The sequence below is a fragment of the Hydra vulgaris genome, chromosome 05 (assembly GCF_038396675.1).
Source record: "Hydra vulgaris chromosome 05, alternate assembly HydraT2T_AEP".
Classification (NCBI taxonomy): Eukaryota; Metazoa; Cnidaria; class Hydrozoa; order Anthoathecata; family Hydridae; genus Hydra; species Hydra vulgaris.
This window is the reverse complement of record NC_088924.1, coordinates 15,775,323-15,795,229: the sequence shown is the minus strand read 5'-3', so window position 1 is coordinate 15,795,229 and position 19,907 is coordinate 15,775,323. Positions and strand designations below refer to the sequence as shown.

General features: G+C 25.6%; 1 protein-coding gene across 3 annotated transcripts in view; it reads right to left on the bottom strand.

Annotated features, from left to right (window-relative positions):
- LOC136071887 (leucine-rich repeat protein soc-2 homolog) overlaps positions 1–19,907 on the bottom strand; it is a 63,463-nt gene that overhangs the window by 27,182 nt on the left and 16,374 nt on the right. For all 3 annotated transcript variants that reach the window (XM_065797504.1, XM_065797505.1, XM_065797503.1), the window contains exons 7-13: positions 17,121–17,182; positions 16,836–16,931; positions 9,421–9,478; positions 9,238–9,300; positions 8,557–8,665; positions 5,155–5,248; positions 3,648–3,752 (exon numbers count right to left, since the gene is read on the bottom strand). In XM_065797504.1, coding sequence (XP_065653576.1) covers positions 3,648–3,752; positions 5,155–5,248; positions 8,557–8,665; positions 9,238–9,300; positions 9,421–9,478; positions 16,836–16,931; positions 17,121–17,182 — 587 coding nt within the window. The remainder of the gene's footprint in view (positions 1–3,647; positions 3,753–5,154; positions 5,249–8,556; positions 8,666–9,237; positions 9,301–9,420; positions 9,479–16,835; positions 16,932–17,120; positions 17,183–19,907) is intronic.

Below are 19,907 nucleotides of genomic sequence, written 5' to 3'. Positions count from 1 at the left end.
TTATCAGTGTCTTAATCTAATTTATTTGATGTGATTTTATAATATGTATTTGTTAAATTTTGTGCATATAATATAATTATAATGATATAATTTTCACATGGTTATAATTTGAGTGTAAAATACTTCAATTGTTTCAAGAGTTTGTATTAAAATCTAAATCTGCAGAGTATTTTCTGGATTTTATTATTTTAGTTTTAATATTGCAAGAACCAAAAAGTAAAAGTTTTGTGTATGCAAAAATAGTTATATGTAGAAATAGTTTACTGGTTGCATTTTAGACAGTTTTAATCACATTTATACTTGAGATTTCATTTTTACGATTTTATTACTGGAAAAATATAAAAAAGTTTATTTTTAGATAATGTTACATGTTTAACTTTAATATTTTTAGATTAGTAAAAAATGTCAGAGAAATGTTGTGTGGGAAGAGTTTTAAATTAAGATTGTGATAAAATGTCATATTGTAGAATGGTAGGAAGAATAAGACTAAAAGATACTGATATTGAGGTTTTAATGCAAAGGATAGGATACACTTTCGAACCAAATGAGGAGATATGTTTTTACCATGAAAAAGTCTATATTTCTAGATATAAAGCACTTCAAAAATATTGTTGTGATTTTTTAAAGTCCACAAAAAAAAAATTATCAAGGGATTGTGTAAAGTTAACATATCAATAGCAAATCAACTTAAGATCAAACCTGGTCAAAAAGTTTTTACTGACTGTATGAATGAATTCAAACTTGAAAAAATTACAGAAAGTAGTCAAGATGAAGTTGCTGAAGAAGATTTGAGTTGTTCAGACCTTGATAAGACAATTCTTAATAAGAGTGTCTTTATTGGAAATACCTCCACTCAAAAATGTAAGAAGACACAAAAAATTAAGATATGGAAAGCAAAAAGCTAAAAAATTTGCAACAAGTATGACAAACCTAGTAGTGCCAGAATTGGATATAGACCCAAAAGATATAGAATCGGAAAAAGAGCAAAAATGTATAAACTGTAATGATTTAGACAAACTGTTATATGCAATAAAAAATAAAACGAAAATAAGTTTGAAGGAAGAAAAAGTTTAACTACTAACACTAACTTCTGATAGTTGGTCAATTGAAAAAACATGTAAAACATTTTCAGAACATCTTTAAAAAAGCTTGAAAGTTGAAAAAATGAAAAAGGAATACTTGCTAAACCTGAGGCTAAAATAGGACAGCCTTAGGAAGATATTGTTAAACAAAGTCATTGAAATTTATGAACCCAAAGAGTTCACACAACAATGTCCAAGATAAAAAGACTTTGTTTCTGTGCGTATAAGTAATGTAAAAGTTCATAAACAAAAATGTTTAATATTAGTTCAATTAAAGGAACTTTATCTTGAGTTTAAGAAGTTTTACCCAAAACACAAAGTTGGATTCAGCAAGATTTGTGATCTAAGGCCAAAGTGGTGCATTACAGTTGACAGTAGTGGAAGTGGCTCAGTTTGCGTATGTTTTTATCATCAAAATATTAATTTTGATGTGCGCTGCTTTACCAAAGAACCATCTAATATATTACAAAGATTTGATGAAAGTATGTGTTTGTGATATATATAGTCAAAGCTGCATATTGCAACTATGTTCCAGTTCCCCTGGTAAAGTAAATTTAAAGACTTACTTGGAAAATGTGTTTGAAAATAATGATTTTGATGATTATATCATATACAAATAATGGGTGTCCAAACAAGGACTATTGAGTTTATTGAAACTCTAAATGAAACTTTGTATGATCTTTGTCACCACTAATTTATCAAAGAAGCACAATCCTCCTACTTATCAGAGGCAAAAAGAACATTAAATCAACATATGTACCATCTTGAAGATCACAACATAAATGCTGAGCACCACTTCTTTGCTACATCCCATGAAAAAAGTCTATGTGATGGAATAGGAGGAACTATAAAAAGAGAAGCAGCAAAAGCGAGTCTACAAGCAGCAAATGCAAACTAGATTTGCACAAAATGCAAACTAGATTCACACAAAATGAACTGTTTACATGGACTGAAAAAAAAAAATATTAAAGGTGTTAAATTATTTTACATTTCAAGTGATAATATCAATAATCATGAAACTTATTTTAACCTAAAGAAACAATATGAAGAGATGAGCATAGTCCCAGGCTTAAGAAGCTATCACAGTTTTTACCAGGTGGAGAGAAATTATTTTTATGGAGAATATCTAGTGATACTGTCTATGATCCATTTGCTGAATAATATTAACTTGGCAAAAAAAGATCCTTTAAACTTTCAACCTGGTAAATACATTGCATGCTTACGATGATGAATGGTACATAAGGCTTGTATTTGAGATTTGTAATGAAAACCAAGATGTTAATGTAAAATTCATACATAGAAAAAAATTAAATTTAAAATGGACTAATGATGCATGATCAAGACAATGTTGGATTCCATTTGACAAAGTTATATGTAAAATAAGCGCCCCATCCATTAAGGGTAGAAGTGCTTGCGACTACAAACTTGCTAATAATGATTATGAAAGTATTTTGAGTTAATTAAATCAGATATAAAGAAATTAATGTACTTGTGTTTTATGTGTATATACACTTCTTCTTTCAGCATTTTTTTATTTTTTTGAAGTATAATATAACTTGCGCTAATAGGTATCTTTTTAAATTAAAAAAGCATTGCACTCAAAATGCTACAATCATGTCATAAGATAGAATATAGGTCTTTAATTTTTTTTTTGGTGATTGTCTATATATAGAACTTTGCCAGTAAAAAGTTTCATAATTTATTTCAACTGTCTACGCTACTTTCTATGCCTACGAAGTTAATGTAATTTATCGTATCTTTTTAAAAAAAGTAAAATTTTAACAGGCTGCTGCAAGTGCTAAAATAACTTTTAACACACAACTTTACTTTTTTCCACAACTGGTTACTCTAAGTACACAAAAGTAATAAAAAATTGGCACAGCTTGTCTGTTGGTATTGGACTGTAGCACATTAAAGTTTCCAAAATTGTTTCTAATATTGTGTTATTTAGCAACTTTTAGGTACAAGAACTCAAAAACTGTTTAAAATCAGTCAAAAACACTTACAAAAATAGATAATTTGGGTGAAGACCTATTACCCTAAAAAATTTCAGGTGATCATCTATTTTATTTAAAAAGTTATGATCTGGTAAAAATCAGGAACTAAATCTACTGTAAGCTCCAGATACTCAAATTTTTCCAATTTTGGTCAATATTAATTCAATTATAACTTTTGAACGGTTTGGTCAATCAAGCTGAAATTTTCAGGATTGTGTTTTTTTCATAAAAGCTGTGGGTGGTCAAAATTTGAAGCAAATATGAGGTGGTACCCTGGGGACCATTAGGTGATTTGATATGGGATGACCTATAAGCAGTGTAATTTATAAAAGAATTTATAAAAATTTAGTTACAACATTATCCAGAATCTTTATAAAAAGCTAAATATGAAAATTTGTGTTAATTTATACAATAATTTTTATGTTTGTATTCTGCCATTCTTTATCAAACAATCAGTTTAAAACAATTATTAGAGTTTTCATAACAAAATTATATTTGTTTTATTTGCTAACATTATTTATAATATATCAATTATTACATACAACATCACTTGGGTAACACAACTTACAGTAACAGAAGCAAACTGTTTTGGTCCATCACTTGGAAAATTTTCAAATTCATTTCTTGATAATGTAATTGAATCGCATAACTTTGATGACAAAAGCAATCCACTCTAAATAATGTTCAACGCATAATTAGTTTGTATAATTAACACATAGTTAATTTATTCAAAATCTAATTTTTTTTATAGAAAAATATATACCTTGAAACATTTACCATATATATATATATACTTATAATTAACTTTTAACATGTTGAATTAGGTGTGTTGCAAGGTTTTGGAAGTATAAAAAAAAATTTATAACTTCTTTTTTGGAATTAAAAATTACAATTATTATTTTGAACTTAAGGAGTAGTTTATAAATTGTCAAATTCATGTTTCACCAAAATATTAAGGTGACTACATTTAACTATGACCAGAAAATGTCACAATAAGTATACTTTTTATAGAAAAAATAGATGTGTTGCATATCATATTCAATACTCTATTCATACAGTATTCAGAACAATAGTTCTAATACTCAGTCAATTTTTTGGTTTAAAACCATCTCTTCCCTAAAATTTAAACTTCTGTTGCAAACCCAATTGTAAGTGCACTTACACTTTAGCACCTAAAATTTGTGCCAGAGTCACCTAATCGTCATTTCACTCAGCACATTTAATAACTCTTTTTCTTTCTTTCAGTAAAGAAAAAAATAACAGACTTTTGGGATTAATAACACAAGGATATTTCAATTGCATAATTGGATATTATTAACTTATTCAAATTCATGTTCTGGTGGACTTTTTATAATGACCTATAAGCTTACACAATGAATTAGGAATTACAAACTATGTATTTTCATTTACAAATTATGATTTCTTAATTACAATTTATGCGTTGTTAATTACATCTTACGATTTCTTATTTAAAACTTTTATGTTTAAATTGCATCTCACATTTCTTAATTACAACTATTATGTTTACAATTACATCTTGAAAATGTAGTAATAAATGTTTACGCTGTACAAAGAGTTGTACGCTGTACAAAGAAGTTAGCTACTTATTCTCTGAGTTTCAATCAAAAAATATCATAAATGTCAGTTTAGCAAAAGGACAGAGAAAATCAATAATTTTTAAAAAATTTAAATAAAAAATTAGGAACTTTTAAATTCTAAATTTTAACTTCGGGACTTGGAGATTAGACAAACTGTGACTTATTCTTGCTCTGGCCACCTGTATTTATATTGAAATATTAATTGTATTAATATATGAAACATAAAAGCAAAAAATAAAAATAAAAAAAATAACATCATTTTTCATATTTTACCAACCCTTAAATGATAATTTGACTTGAAATATAGAAAAATATAATAGAATAAAAGCTTATAAAATCTTTTAATTGCCCCCCTTTAAAGATATACAATTTGCAAACAGACTTTGACAAAAACAATGTTTAGAGCATGGCTAATAAAATAAAATTGATACCACAAACATTAACATATAAATATCTTCATATGACTTAAAACCTAACCGGTAAACTTGAGATGCCATTAGATTCAATATTAATTTCTTGAAGCGAAGTGCATTGACATAAACTGCTGGGTAATGAAGTCAACTGATTATATCTACATTTAAAAATAATTTTTAAAAGTAAATATTATACAATAAATATATACTATTCATGATCATGACGATTACAAGAATATGGTCACACACAATCATCGTAGGTGAAAATAAAAAAGAAACAACAATATGAAAAAATGAAAAAAAAAAACTACAGATATGAGGGAAAATTAAAAAAAACAACAACTTAACAACAACACTAGTTTGTGGATGTTTCATCACATCAAAATCATTTAAATAAATTAATAAACTATAAATAAATAAATTATAAATTTTTATTTTAAGTACACTGCAAATGTAATACTTCATTATTAATTTGAAAGTGCACAAGAAGGTGTTTTAAAGAGTGTATAAAAGATGTTTGATTTAGTAACTTTAGAAAAAAATAATATAAAAAAATAATATAAAAAAAACACTAAATACATAATTGTAAATAATTTTTAGTGCCAGGTTTTAATTTTTAAATATCTGGTGGCAGTGGTAGTGGAGAGAGGAGAGGTATTAGAACTACAGTTTTTAAAAAGCAGTCCAATTTTAAAAATTTTGAATAATAAGTTTAAATACTTAATTTGTCAAATTTTCACATTAGGAAAAAAAAATTCACTAGCAACAGGTTTTATATTTTGAAACTTTAGGACATGGTTATAAATCCAAAAATAAAAAAAATAAAAACTTATATTCCTGAATAAAAATTAAAAAAGTCTCTAAGAGACTTAGTTTGAATACTAAATCTTTAAATTAACTAAACTAAGTTACTTGTGTATAAATTTGTATGCTCATACCCCAAGCTCTCGGTGATGAAATAGTGAAAAAAGTAGTACCATTATGAATTTTTATATGAAATTGAAACCATTACAGTGATAATTAATTGTACAAAAAATTGTATTTAACTGTATCCAACTCTAACCCTAAACATAACAAATATCTTAACTTTACCCTAACCTATATATAAGTTTTAGATATGCAAATTCCTTATTCTCTGAATCCTCTAAAGGTCTGACTTTAAACAATCATAACTTATGAACATATTAATGAAACTTGAAAAATTCCAAAAACTCAATACATTTTTTATATGATAGATGCAAAAAAATCAGAACTTTTTAAATAAAGCATAAAAAATTTTTCAAGACATAAATAGCAACATATCATAGCACATTGTACACTACAATGAGCAATAATCAGCTTGTTCAGCTTCTTTAAACATCTTTCCAACAACTGACTAATTTTATTTATGAGCTGAGTGTTCAATAATCTTTTGAAAGGGTCTTGAAAAGATAGCAAACCAAAATCAACTTAAGAAGAAACACAGAATGTCTTTAAAAGTTTTACTTGCTAATACTCCCATATCTGCTTTTAAAGTAAACTAGTTTGATAATACATGCAATCTCAGAAATACAATAGTAGCTTAGGTATTTAATATTCTTAGATCAAAGGTCAACCCTTTTAAGTCAAATTAAGTCAAATCTCACACAAACTTGAATAAATAATTGAAGTGTTAGGGTCAAGTAGGAATAATAGTGTTTTTGTTGCATTAATATGCAAAGAAAGTACATATTAAATTAAGTTAAATACATTCCCCTCATTCATGCTCAGTAATGCAAAACAAAATATTTTTAAAATTCAGATTGAATTGAAGAATGATTTCTTCATCTGAAAATTACAGAACTGCATGTAAAAATTACGTGCAATAATTTTAGTGATAGCTGATATATATATATATATATATATATATATATATATATATATATATATATATATATATATATATATATATATATATATATATATATATATATATATATATATATATATATATATATATATCAGCTATCACAGCTACCAATTCTCAGCAAAATAAGCGCCTGGATTGGGCAAAGAAGTACAGCAGTTTCACTGTTGATGACTGGAAAAAAGCAAGCCATTATAGTACAAAAATATTTTTCCCCCCTAATATTCCAATACTTAGTGATTGTTTTTATTTTGTTTCCTCCAGCTTCAGCGATAAGTCTACGATAGAAATTATGAATCAAAAGGGTCAATATGTGAAAAGAGCTTCCAATGAAAAATTTCATGAAGACTGTATAATTCAGACAATTAAACACACTTTTAAAGTTTTGGTCAGTTATTAGTGGAAAAGACCTTGGTCAACTGTACATTGTGGATGGAATATCGAAACAGGACTGATACAAAAAAGACATTAAAATCCGTCTTTCACCTTAATTAAAGAAGTGGTTTCCAAATAAGCAGAAGGAAATATTTATGCAAAAATGGAACCCCATAGCACACTACAAAATCCATTAAAAAATTATTGGCTTCTCTAAAAAATTCACTTTTGGATTGGCCAGGGAACTCCCCAGATCTAAAACCCATAGAATATGTATAGAAGCTATTAAAAAGAGAAACTTCACTAGAAAAGGTCACAAATAGGACCCAATTGATCAAAAAAGTTATATGGCATTGGAATCATAATGCGCATTTGAAAGAAATGGCTTTAAATTGCATTTATAGCATGTCAAATCATCTTTGTGCAGTTATAAAAAATAAGGGAGGATCAACAAAATATTAAAAAATGTTAATAAACATATTCTTATTGTTATTTTGTTAGTCTAAAGATAGAAAATAGTTATACTTTATTTATAATATAAAGTTTTTATCTGCATTTTTTTAAACACATAAGTTTTACCTTTAAGAAGATAAAAAATACAAAATATATCAATGTTGGCTACTAATTTGAACGGGGACTGTATATGTATATATAAACACACACACACACACACACACACACACACACACACACACACACACACACACACACACACACACACACACACACACACATATATATATATATATATATATATATATACAGCCCTCATAATTAGGGTCGGCATTCGGCAATGCTGACCTAACTGGTAAGGCCTTTGTATTAAATTTTATCAAAACTAGTACATATGACTATATAAATTCTATTAAGCATTAAAAGTTGTAAAATATACAAAGTAAAATGTTTTTGTTAATTATAGATTCATTGGAATAAAAATAAAGAATAAAGGAATAAAAAGAATAAAGAATATTAAAAAAAAAAAAAAAAGAAAGAAATTTAATTAAATAACAACTAAAAGTCATGTGAAAAGAAATTTTTAAATTCATTTATAAAAAAAGAAAAAACTCTGCTGCATGGCTCTGTCTAAGGCTGTGTAGACCACTCCTGCATCTCTTTTCAAAACATTGGTTGTTATTATAATTAATAAAGACTTTATGAAAATTTTCATAACAATAATATATTATAAAAAATTTAGAGTAAGTTTACCTTAAACCAAGCCTCGATAATGCAGTTAGTTTTCCTATAGAATCGGGAAGATCTCGCAACTCATTGTGAGCGAGATCCAAAGTGTTCATTTCTATGCATTTACCAATTTCTTCAATAAATTAAATTATGTCTTAAACAAAATGTTAAAAAAATACTGCAATATATTTTTTGTTTAGTATTTTTTTTCAAGCTTTTATCCTATACATTCTATTATATGGTCACATCACCAAATTTATAAATGTTTCTGAGGGTTTTAGAAAACTATTTTGGAAGTGATCTCTCACTTTTTTTAATTAGTTAACTTCATATTATGCAATTTACCTTGATAAATTCTTTTATATTATGTCATCAAACATAAAACATCTTGTTTACACTTGTAAACTGCATTAGTTTACAAGTGTAAACAAGATGTTTACACTTGTAAACTAACGAATTTACCCAAAAATTTTTGTTTTAGTATATATATTTACTTTATTACTTATTTTATATTGAAATTTTTATCTGCTTCATTATTTATCTTCTTGTAAATTTAATTTCAAATAGCAGTCCTTAATAGCAAAAAGTTTAGTAAAAAAAAATAAAAGTAATTTTAAAAGAATGAGATTTCAGGTTAAAAGCTTGAATATTTCTCAAAGATATTAAACTCCCTTACCTGTTGACATAGAAAAAATTTTAACTTACCTGGTGGTAAAGACTCTAAGTGATTTTTTGCCAAATCCAATGTTACTAAGCTCTTTAAATTGCCTAAAAACAACATAATTGTTTTAACAATTTATGACATTTATAAAAATTAATTAAATCTATAAGATTTTATCTTATAACAGTTCTACAGAACAAGAAATAATTACCATAGTTACTACCTACCAATGGTATCTGGTATATGCTTAAGGCGATTTTCACGCAAGCTTAACATTGTCAAATGCTACATAGGAAAAAAACTTATATTTATATTTTTACTTTAACAAATTTTTATTTATTTTTATATACAAAAGCAACAATATTATTTGTAATTATAAGAACAAATTGTTTATTGTATGTTTTTTTAATTTTTTTTAATAAAAAATAATTTGTATAATTATAAATATTGTGTAGTAAGCAATCAATTACAATAATTTTTGTGTCAAAACACAGTAAATATTTTATGCTTAAATCAATCATCTAAAGTAGTTTTTGTGTGATAAAGCACACATACAAAACAGATCTTGAAATTTAAAAGAACAATGATTAACTATTGATAAATTGAAAAATAAACTGCTTATATATATACATATATACATATATACATATATATATATATATATATATATATATATATATATATATATATATATATATATATATATATATATATATATATATATATAAATATATATATATACACATATATATACATATATATATAAATATATATATATATATATATATATATATATATATATATATATATATATATATATATATATATATATATATATATATATATATATATATATATATATATGTATAGTATATGTATATATATATAAATATATATATATATATATATATATATATATATATATATATATAAATATATATATATATATATAAATATATATATATAAACATAAATATATATATATATATATATATATTTATATATATATATATATATATCAGGGTGTCTGCCAAAATCTTAAGGTGGATTTCCCTGATTTTTCCCTAATAGTGGATCTCTTTTCCCTGATTGTCAACCTCTTTTTCCTGATTTTTATTTCAGTTATTATGAGCTTTTCCAGACTTATAAAGGATTAGGAATAACACATGGAAAAATCATGTACAGTTAAAAACAAAGCATCATTATTACATTTATCAAAGTATTGTTAGTATGTTTTCATGGTTACTATTGTTATTAAAGTACATTTAAAACTCAATCAAAGTAAAATGTAAAAATGTTTTTATTGACTCTATAAACTCTTACACAAGTAATGTAAAAGTAAAATATAAAGCTAAAATCAACATATATTTAAAAGATGAAAAATAGACATACACCAAATGGTTCAGAAAAAATAATACTGAAAGAATAAAAGTTTAAACAAAATTTTTATTACTTGTTAAAAAGACTGAAAAAGTATTTCCACATAAATATTAAAAATCTTTTCAAAAATAAATATCAACTTATATAATATACTTTTAAATATCTATACAAATTTAGATTTTACTGTATATAAATAACAATAAACTAATATTTAAAATTTCAAAGTTCTTTACTTTTCTTAAACAATAAATCAATTGTTTCATCTAATTTTTTTATCTCCTTTTTTTTTCTTTTTCCTTTTTTCAATAATAACTTTTGCTTCAATAGCAGAAGTTTGAACTTTTTCAGCATCATTTGCAGCTTTTACAAGAATTGCTTCAAGCAATCACTTTTTAGTGTGTTTATTTTTACTTTTTCCAGAATAATCTTTTTAGATTGTTAGAAATCCTTTATGTCTATAGCGAGTAAGTCACTTTTTTGCATTGAGCATCTGTAAGCTCAGTTTCTTTTCCAGCAGCTGTTTCAATCTTTTGTTGACGCCGTGATTGACGCCGTTGACTGTAGATTTCAGGTTTAAGTCAAAAACTTTCATACATTCATAATTCTCTGGCTTATTAATGATTTACTCATTAAATTAGGTTGTAATATATTCTTGTTAATGTTAAACCCTCTTTCAACCCCTGCTTGACCATGAAAAAATCAACATTATTTTGATTAATTTGGACAGTGCCAGATAATCATCTAAATCACCAACTTTAGAAAAAAAGAACTCATCCAATCTATCATCTATTTTGTTGAAACTCATGAAAAGCCCTAACTATTTTTAGAGAAAATCTTTTCTAAATATCTCTTAAACTCGGTATTTACCTCATTCCTACCTTTTGGGGTATTATACTTTATCTTATCCTTTCCTTTGCCATTTTTTCATTGCACATAATTTCTGGGTCAAAACATTTTACATTTTGCACGAAGGCATGTTTTAAGGGCAACTTTTTCACAAACTTACATGTCAATGACTGTAGAAAACATATCCAAATGTAGTTGAAAGCATAAATATTTTTTTGGAGTGATTTCAACATTTGTTTTTTTATCCTCTATAATAGTGCTGGTATCACATCCAATATCTGGCTTTTTTAAATTTTTTCCTTTTGTAAAATCCAATTTGCAGAAACTATAATAAACTTTGACATGTTTTTTAATAGTCATTAAAAGTTGTCATATAAAAATGGCATCATAGTTTAACATATTGATATATGGTTAAAAAGGATTGCATAATACGAGCTATATGAGCAAGAAATAAAAATTTTGCAAAAATTAGAGGATCCTTAGTAGCAGATAAAACAATTTGGTAGCTTATACATGAAGCATGCTTACTCTTTGGTAGAGTATCCCAAAACCTACATATTTTTATAAATGCCACCTTTTCATCATCAATCCATCAAGTAACACAAAAAGGAAGAGGAAATTGATTACTTTCAGTCACAACAGTAAAGTCTCCCTGTAGGAGAATTTATGAAGAAGTTTAAAAAGAGCTCCTATAATCTTTTTAATACCCCAGTCTGTTTTGTTTTCCCCAGTTTTAAATAATAGATAAATCGAATGAAGACCACAAGATCCAGTTGAAATTTGTTGGTTAAGTCATTTTCAGCACAATAGTTTTGTAACTCAGAGTAGAAGGCCAAATTTGCATTTGGGCCATCCATAGAAACATGAATAAATTTGGTTTTATTCAAAGATTTCAAATCTCAATAAAAAATTAAGACGACGAAGTATTAAAACATTTCAACAGCCAACTAGATAAATTTCAAGTAAGTGACTTTCTTAATGTACTGGTATCTAAAAATATTATAAGTTGCTCTTTTAAAAACGGCAAGGAGTCCTATAAAGCTCTTCTAACTCCTGTAGAAAAATCTGCCTCTGATCTTTGTATTACCAACGATAAAAAAATCAAAACATTAGAATCTGAGCTTAAAATTTTGAACTACAAATAAAAATAAAGGTCGTTTATGTAACGAGTTAGTTAAAGTTCGTCATCAGTTAAACGTTAAATATTTAAATTTTAGAAAATATTTCTGAACTAGCTGAACCAACAATTTCTATTAATAATGAAACAAATTTTCAATCAAATCATAAGTTTAAAAATATTAAAAACTAAAAAAAATGCATTCCAATTTTTTAAATTATGAAAATCTTGCACGAAAACAAGATGCTTGCTCTGCTATTGCAAAAAAGGAACAAAAAAATGTGAAAAATATTTAAAAAATTCATGAAAAACAAAGTAAGCAATGTTATTAAAGTTTATCCTTATGATAACAATAAAAAACAAGTAAGCAATGCTGATAAAGATTATTCTTACGATTACCAAATTGACGACTATAAATGGCCAGCAGGAACAACCTTAATATGTGGAGGCTCTGTCTTAATGGGAACTAATGAAAAAAAAATGCATAAGTTAGGAAAAATTTAAGTTAGAGTCTTCTGTGGTGCTACCATAGAAGACATGTATTCTATTCTTATTCCTCTCTTAAAAAAAGAAACAGCTAAAATTATCCTGCATATTAGAACGAATAATAATATAAACGATTTGTCTGAAACTGCGTTGGAAATACTAAAAGATCTTGTTTTCTTTATTTTGAAATCAAACCCAACTTGTTCAATAATCTTATCTACACCAATTTGTCGATTCGATAACGCAAAAGCTCAACTTACTATGATACATTTAAGCGATAAATTAAAACTAAGTAATTATAATATTATTGATAACTCAAATTTGTCTAATATAAACCTGTGATTACGTGTTCTCCACCTTAATACCTGAGGATCTGGTAGATTAGCTAAGAACTTTATTGCATATCTTAAGTCTATTTGATAGAAATTCCCATGTGATTTTTGATCACCAAACTTACCAACCAAGTATTAATGAAGATCTTCTTCATTAATACTTGGAAGAACCAAGTATTAATGAAGATAACTTATCCAAATTCTGATTTGGATAAGTTAAGGGCTAAATATCCAAAATATGTCAATCTAGCGTTTATAAATATAAATTCAATCCGTAATAAATTTTCAGATATTACTACTTTTATAAACAAAACTGTTGATATTCTTATCATTGGTGAAACTAAACTAAATGACTCGTTTCTAACTAATCAGTTCTTATATTCAGGTTATAAAACCCTCTATTGCCTGGATATTTCTCATTATAGCATTGGCATTCTTGTGTACATCAATGATAATATTCCTTCTAATAGGTTAACAAAAAAGGATTTTCCTAATGACATTCAAATTATCACTTTTGAAATTAAACTATGAATGCGGAAATGGCTAATGATTGCTGTTTATAAACCCCCAAATCAGAATTGCGACTATTTCTTTAATCACCTAAAAGGAGTGCTTGACTTTTATTTACAACCATACATAGATTATATTCTAATTGGTGATTTTAATATGCAACCTTTGGATAAAATAATGAAGAAATCCCTTCATTATCAATGCACTAATTTAATTAAAGAACCAACTTGTTTTAAATCGGTTAATAAACCTTTATGTATAGATATTATACTCACTAATAGAAAGTTGTGCTTTCAACATTCAAATACCTTTTACACGGAGTGAGTGATCATCATCAACCTAATATACACAATGCTAAGATCTACATTTTGTAAGTTATCACCTAAAAAACTAATATATAGATCGTTCAAAAATTTTTCAAGTGAAAATTTTGCAACAACACTTCATAAAAACCTAAATTCTTTAAAACACCTGATGATATTACAAAAATTATAGGGTCTTTGAATAATAAGAAAAAGACTGGTGGTGCTATACCAACTTTTATGTTAAAATCTCATACTGTTCACTTTAGGGATAGTCTTACAGATTGCATAAATAATAGTATCCATGATGGTGAATTCCCGTCTTTCCTAAAAATGGCTGATGTTATACCATGCTTTAAGAAGAATGACCCAACTGGTAAGTTGAATTATCGTCCAATTAGTATTTTACGAGCCCATTCTAAAGTTTTTGAAACTATTTTATATGAACAAATCTTGATTTTTATTGAGCCTAGATTTGATAAACTTTTGTTTGGTTTCCAATGAGGTTATAGTACTCAGCATGCCCTTTTTTTGTTGGCATGATTGTGTTAATAATGGTGGCATGATTGTATTAATAATGGAGGTGTTGTTGGATCAATATTAATAGACCTCTCAAAAGCGTACGACTATATCCCACATGACTTACTAATTGCTAAATTAAACGCCTATGGTTTTTTTGAAAGAAAGTCTTTATCTCTTGCTACCCTATGTTTGTGTTCGTAAACAGAGGTAAAAGTAGGTTCTTCTGCCTCAAATTGGGTGGATATATTATCTGGAGAGTCTCAAAGGTCAATTCTTTGAACCTATTTTGTTCAATGTCCTAATAAATGATTTATTTTTATTTGTTAAAGATACGGAACTTTGTAATTTTGCTGATGATAACACTATTTATGCTTGTGATTATAGCTTTGAGATTATTTTTCGTTTGCAAAAAGAAGCAACCAATATCATCAACTGGTTTCAGTTAAACTCGATGGTTGCTAACCCAGATAAGTTTCAATTTTTTTTAGTTGGCTTAAAAAACACAAAAATCTATCGTTAAAAATAGGTAATATAAGGGTTTTTGCCTCCAATAAGGTAAAACTACTTGGTATAACGATTTATAAAGATCTAAAGTTTGGGGAACACATTAAACAGTTATGCAGTAAACCTAGAGGTAAATGTTTTGCATACAAAATTTTTTATCCCATGATAAATCTATTTTGCTGTTTAATCCTTTTATTTTGTCTAACTTTTCTTATTGTCCTCCAATTTGGATGTTTTGCTCAAAAAAAGATGACAAACAAATAAATAGAATTTCATAAAAAAGCTTTAAGTATAGTCTATAAAAGATTTGATTTGTCCCTGAATGAGATATTAAATTTTGATAATAGTCCAAGAATCCATCTAAGAAATTTGAGATTTCTTATGATCGAAACTTTTAAATCTATTAATTGTCTAAATCCAATATTTATGAAAAATCTTTTTACTATAAAAAATCTTATGTATAAACTCAGTTGTAGTAAAAAACTCAATTTACCTCCTAAAAGCTTCATATATGATTCATGCTGTATGTTATATAGAGCCACCTCGCTCTGAAACACTCTAAATAATGTCCGCAAAAAGTCTTGAGGTGTTCAAAAAACATATCAAGAATTGGTATAGTAAAAATTACGTTTACAAAATTTGTTGTTTTAAAAATTTTGTATTATTTTACACTGACTTATATCTTTAGCTAAGATTGTATTATTATAAATATATATATATTTTTTAAATTGAAACAATTGTAAATTTTCATGAGATTTTTATTTTATTTTTTCAAATTTTTTAATGAAATAATTGTAATTTTTTCATGTGTGTGTACTGTCTATAAAAATAAATGTGTTGATTTAAATTAGTTTTAGTGCTAATTAAAACTATCTTGTAAAAATCAACTTGACATAAAGTTTTTAAATTAAATCAAAAATTAAATTTAAAAAAAATGAGGAGCTATACCAAAATTTCTATAATATGAGCACTTGTCTTTTTGAAGAGGGAGCTTTTCAGCTATAGCACTGTCAGGAAACATTGATTTAAACAAAATCGAAAGTGCATCACTAGAACAAAAAGAAAATGATGACAAAACATTTTTAAGTGTCTATCTGATCTCTGCATCAATAACCAAATCTGACACAACATATGACTGAAGAGTGGAAACTTGAACTGTGTTTTCTGACAAAGTGGTTATTACAACATGTATATTTTTTGACACATTGGTAAATGGTATACGTGTTGTTTTTAAGTGAAGAGACAAACATTCAAAATGCTTCTTTCCTGTTGAAATGACTTTTTAACGCTCCCTGGTCCATATTAGACAGTTTAATTATATTTCTTGGATGTAGACAAACTCTACATTTTGCTGAGGTATTTGTATCCCCACACATTAACCAAGCTTTATATTCTGGTATTCCTTTTCGTAAAGTTTATTTATCAAAAAAAAAAAAAGTTTAATATTTGTTCTAATAAGCAATTTTTCTAATTTTTAGTGAAACATTTATGTAGTTAACTATTTCTAGGGTCGAATTAATGTTTTTAATTAAAAAATTTTTAATATATTTGTCCTAATAAACTTCAATAAATGTTTTTAATAAAAACCAATAAACATGTTTCAAAAATGTAAACACTCTTAAAATTTAAAACAATGTACTAACAGTTAGGTTTCCAATTTCGGGTTCAACTGTCGTTAGCCTGTTAAATCGAAGAAGTAACTGTTTTAAAGAAACTAAATTGTATAAAACAGGGGGAATCTATAAATAAAAAAAGAAATATAATATAATAATCTTTAATATAACATAATACAACTTTAATTCAGCAGCTTTGTTATTTTTAATGTTGTTTATTAGTTTATTATCGAAAAAAAAGTAATGTTAAAGTGTTACTTGAGTAAGACTTGAAAACAGACAGTTTTTTTTTTAAAAAAAAAAAAGGCAAAATACCTCTTTAATTTTGTTATGACGTAAATCCAACATTTGAAGTTTTTTACAATTTACAATTTCAGCTACAATAAAAAAAAAAATAAAAAGATTTTTAGTAAATATAAAAACAAAAAATTTAAAATTAAAAAACAAAATGTTCAGATTTGTTTCAAAAACTTTAGGAACTAGTTTTTAACCAAAAAATTTTAACTAAAAACAATTTTAACTAAAAACAATTTAAACAGAACTTTTTCTTAATTTAGAAAGAAAATAAAGAGTCTTAGACTAATATTATAATACAATATTTTTATATAAAAAGTTTACATTAAATAAGTATATATTCAAGCATGTTTTTTATACTTAATTTTACATTTATGTATATATTTTTAAATTTGTGCAGGTGGTTATACAATTATTGATCATTGATCAATAAGGTGTCTGAAACAGGTTGAATTGATTTTAAATTAAAAAAAAAGATTATACTTTAAAAACATTGTTAAATGTAAATTTATGCAGCTCACAAAATCCAGGTCAGCATTAAGCAATGCCGATGCAAAACCCAATCTATCTTTGCTTTACTACTGCATAGAACGACTGACCTGAATTTGTAAAATTGTCGGCATGCAAAAATAAATAATATGTAAAAATAGATAACATTCGATCAATATATAAAAAACATAATAGTTTAATAGTTTATAATAATATTCAATCAAAGTTTAATCAAACTATTTTATTTTTATATTTTATAAATATTTGTTTTTCAAGTTAGACAAGTTTTACTTTTAAAAAAAATTTGTAAACTTTTATTTCAATTTATTTTTTCATTTTCATTCACAAGGTTAATAAAAACCTTGCTATAGTTGTTATGAATGACGTTGAAAAAAATAACAAAATAAATTGAAATAAAAATTTACGATTTTTTTTTAAAAGTAAAACTTGTTTTAATTAATTTAATAAATTAATTAATTTAATTTATATTTTAATTAACTAAACAAATTTTAATTAATTTAATTAATTAATTCATTCATTCAAAAGTTAATAAAATTTAAAAAAAGTGATGGAAGCCACTTTTGTGTGTGTTGTTCTTATGCTTTTTTAGTTAAACTTTAAGCATTAATATTATGTTATAAAGTATAAAATCGAATATTAATTTATTTTATTAAGTAAAACTCTTCATTTACATGTTTACGGCTATTTTAATATTATTTAAGATCAGAAAGTTTAATACTAAGTCTTCGTTAAGTTATCATAACTTAACGAAGACTTAGTATTAAACTACATGTGGAGAAGAAACAAAAAAACTTAAAAAATAATATAAAATTTTTTTAAAACGAAAACAAGTTAAGGTTTTTTATTAGAGCAATTAAAAAAAAGAAACGCTACGGTGTTACACACAAAAAAAAAAACTATAAACAAGTTGTAATATGCTTAATAGAAAAGTTATTGGAAAAGTTGGGGGTATGTAAATAATTACATGATAATCATGCACATTAAACACACATAATCAATTCATAAATTCGTTATTAACTTAAATAAAGTTTAACTGCTACATCCTTTAAAACATTGGATTATCCTGTAACAGGATGCAAAAAATCATAAGTAAAATTTAGTCGACCTGATGTCAACTAAATACAGCACTCTAAATAATAAATAACCTATATAACATTTTCTTAAATGTGCAGATTGTTTTTAAAGTAGTATTGGTGACAAAATATCTTAAAAAATAATCTATACTTTAAAAACAATTTGCACATTTTTAAAAATAGACAAAGGTGGTAATTTTTTTTCTTTTTACTTTCAGCTGGGGATATAATGATAACAATGCATTTTTAGTAATAGTATCACAAGTGACTATCAATCAAATCTAATGGGCTCTCTGGTTTATGACTGAGAACCTCAACATACTAGTTCTAGGGATGACTCGCATGCATCACTTTGTTCCAAGACAATACAAAGAGTCATTTTGATGGTTTTTACCAATAAAAAAATCAAAGGTTAAAAGTTACTCATTATTTAAAGTTTATATTTAAATTTTAAACTCTTTATTTATTTGCTTACAATGAAAAAAGGTTTTATAACTTGGAAAATAATTTTGCATTTAGCATTTGAGCTTAAGATTTCATTATACTTATTTCTGTAACTTTCATCTTTGCATGATAAATCTTACATCATATAGCATATTTAACTTTTTTGAGACACCCGTCAAAAACTATTTACTAGCTAATGATCACTACTAGGTCAAAGTTTTTTTAATAGTATGCAAAGAAACAGATCACTGGCTGGAGTCAAAGATACAAAATGAGTAGTAATTAGGTGTCAGCATATCTCTGGAGGAAAATAGTAACATAATAAGTCTGTTATTCAAAACACAAGAAAATTGTGGGGGAAAAAAGAATGGAAAGTATGATGGGTATTTAAATTCATTATTTATTAGAAAATTTACTTAAATATCAGAAAATATTAAACAAATTATCTTGATTTCTAAACAAATTTTAGTTGATCACAGAATTAGAATTTTAAAAGTAAATTAAATCTTATTATGTATTAAAAAAAAATATTTTACTGTTTTAGGATTTTATAACTTTTTCTTATTTTATCTTATTATTTCTTTAATCTTCTATAGTTTAAGTTATGTTTTATAAAATCTTGTTATTTAGACAAATGTTTATTTTATAATAATATGCATATTCTGATTCATTCGCTCCTATGACTGCACTTTGAACTATGTTTTTTAAACATCCTTTTCTGCCAATAGTTTTGAAACCAGGAGCATTTAGCTTTAATAGCAATATTCCGAAATAAATATTT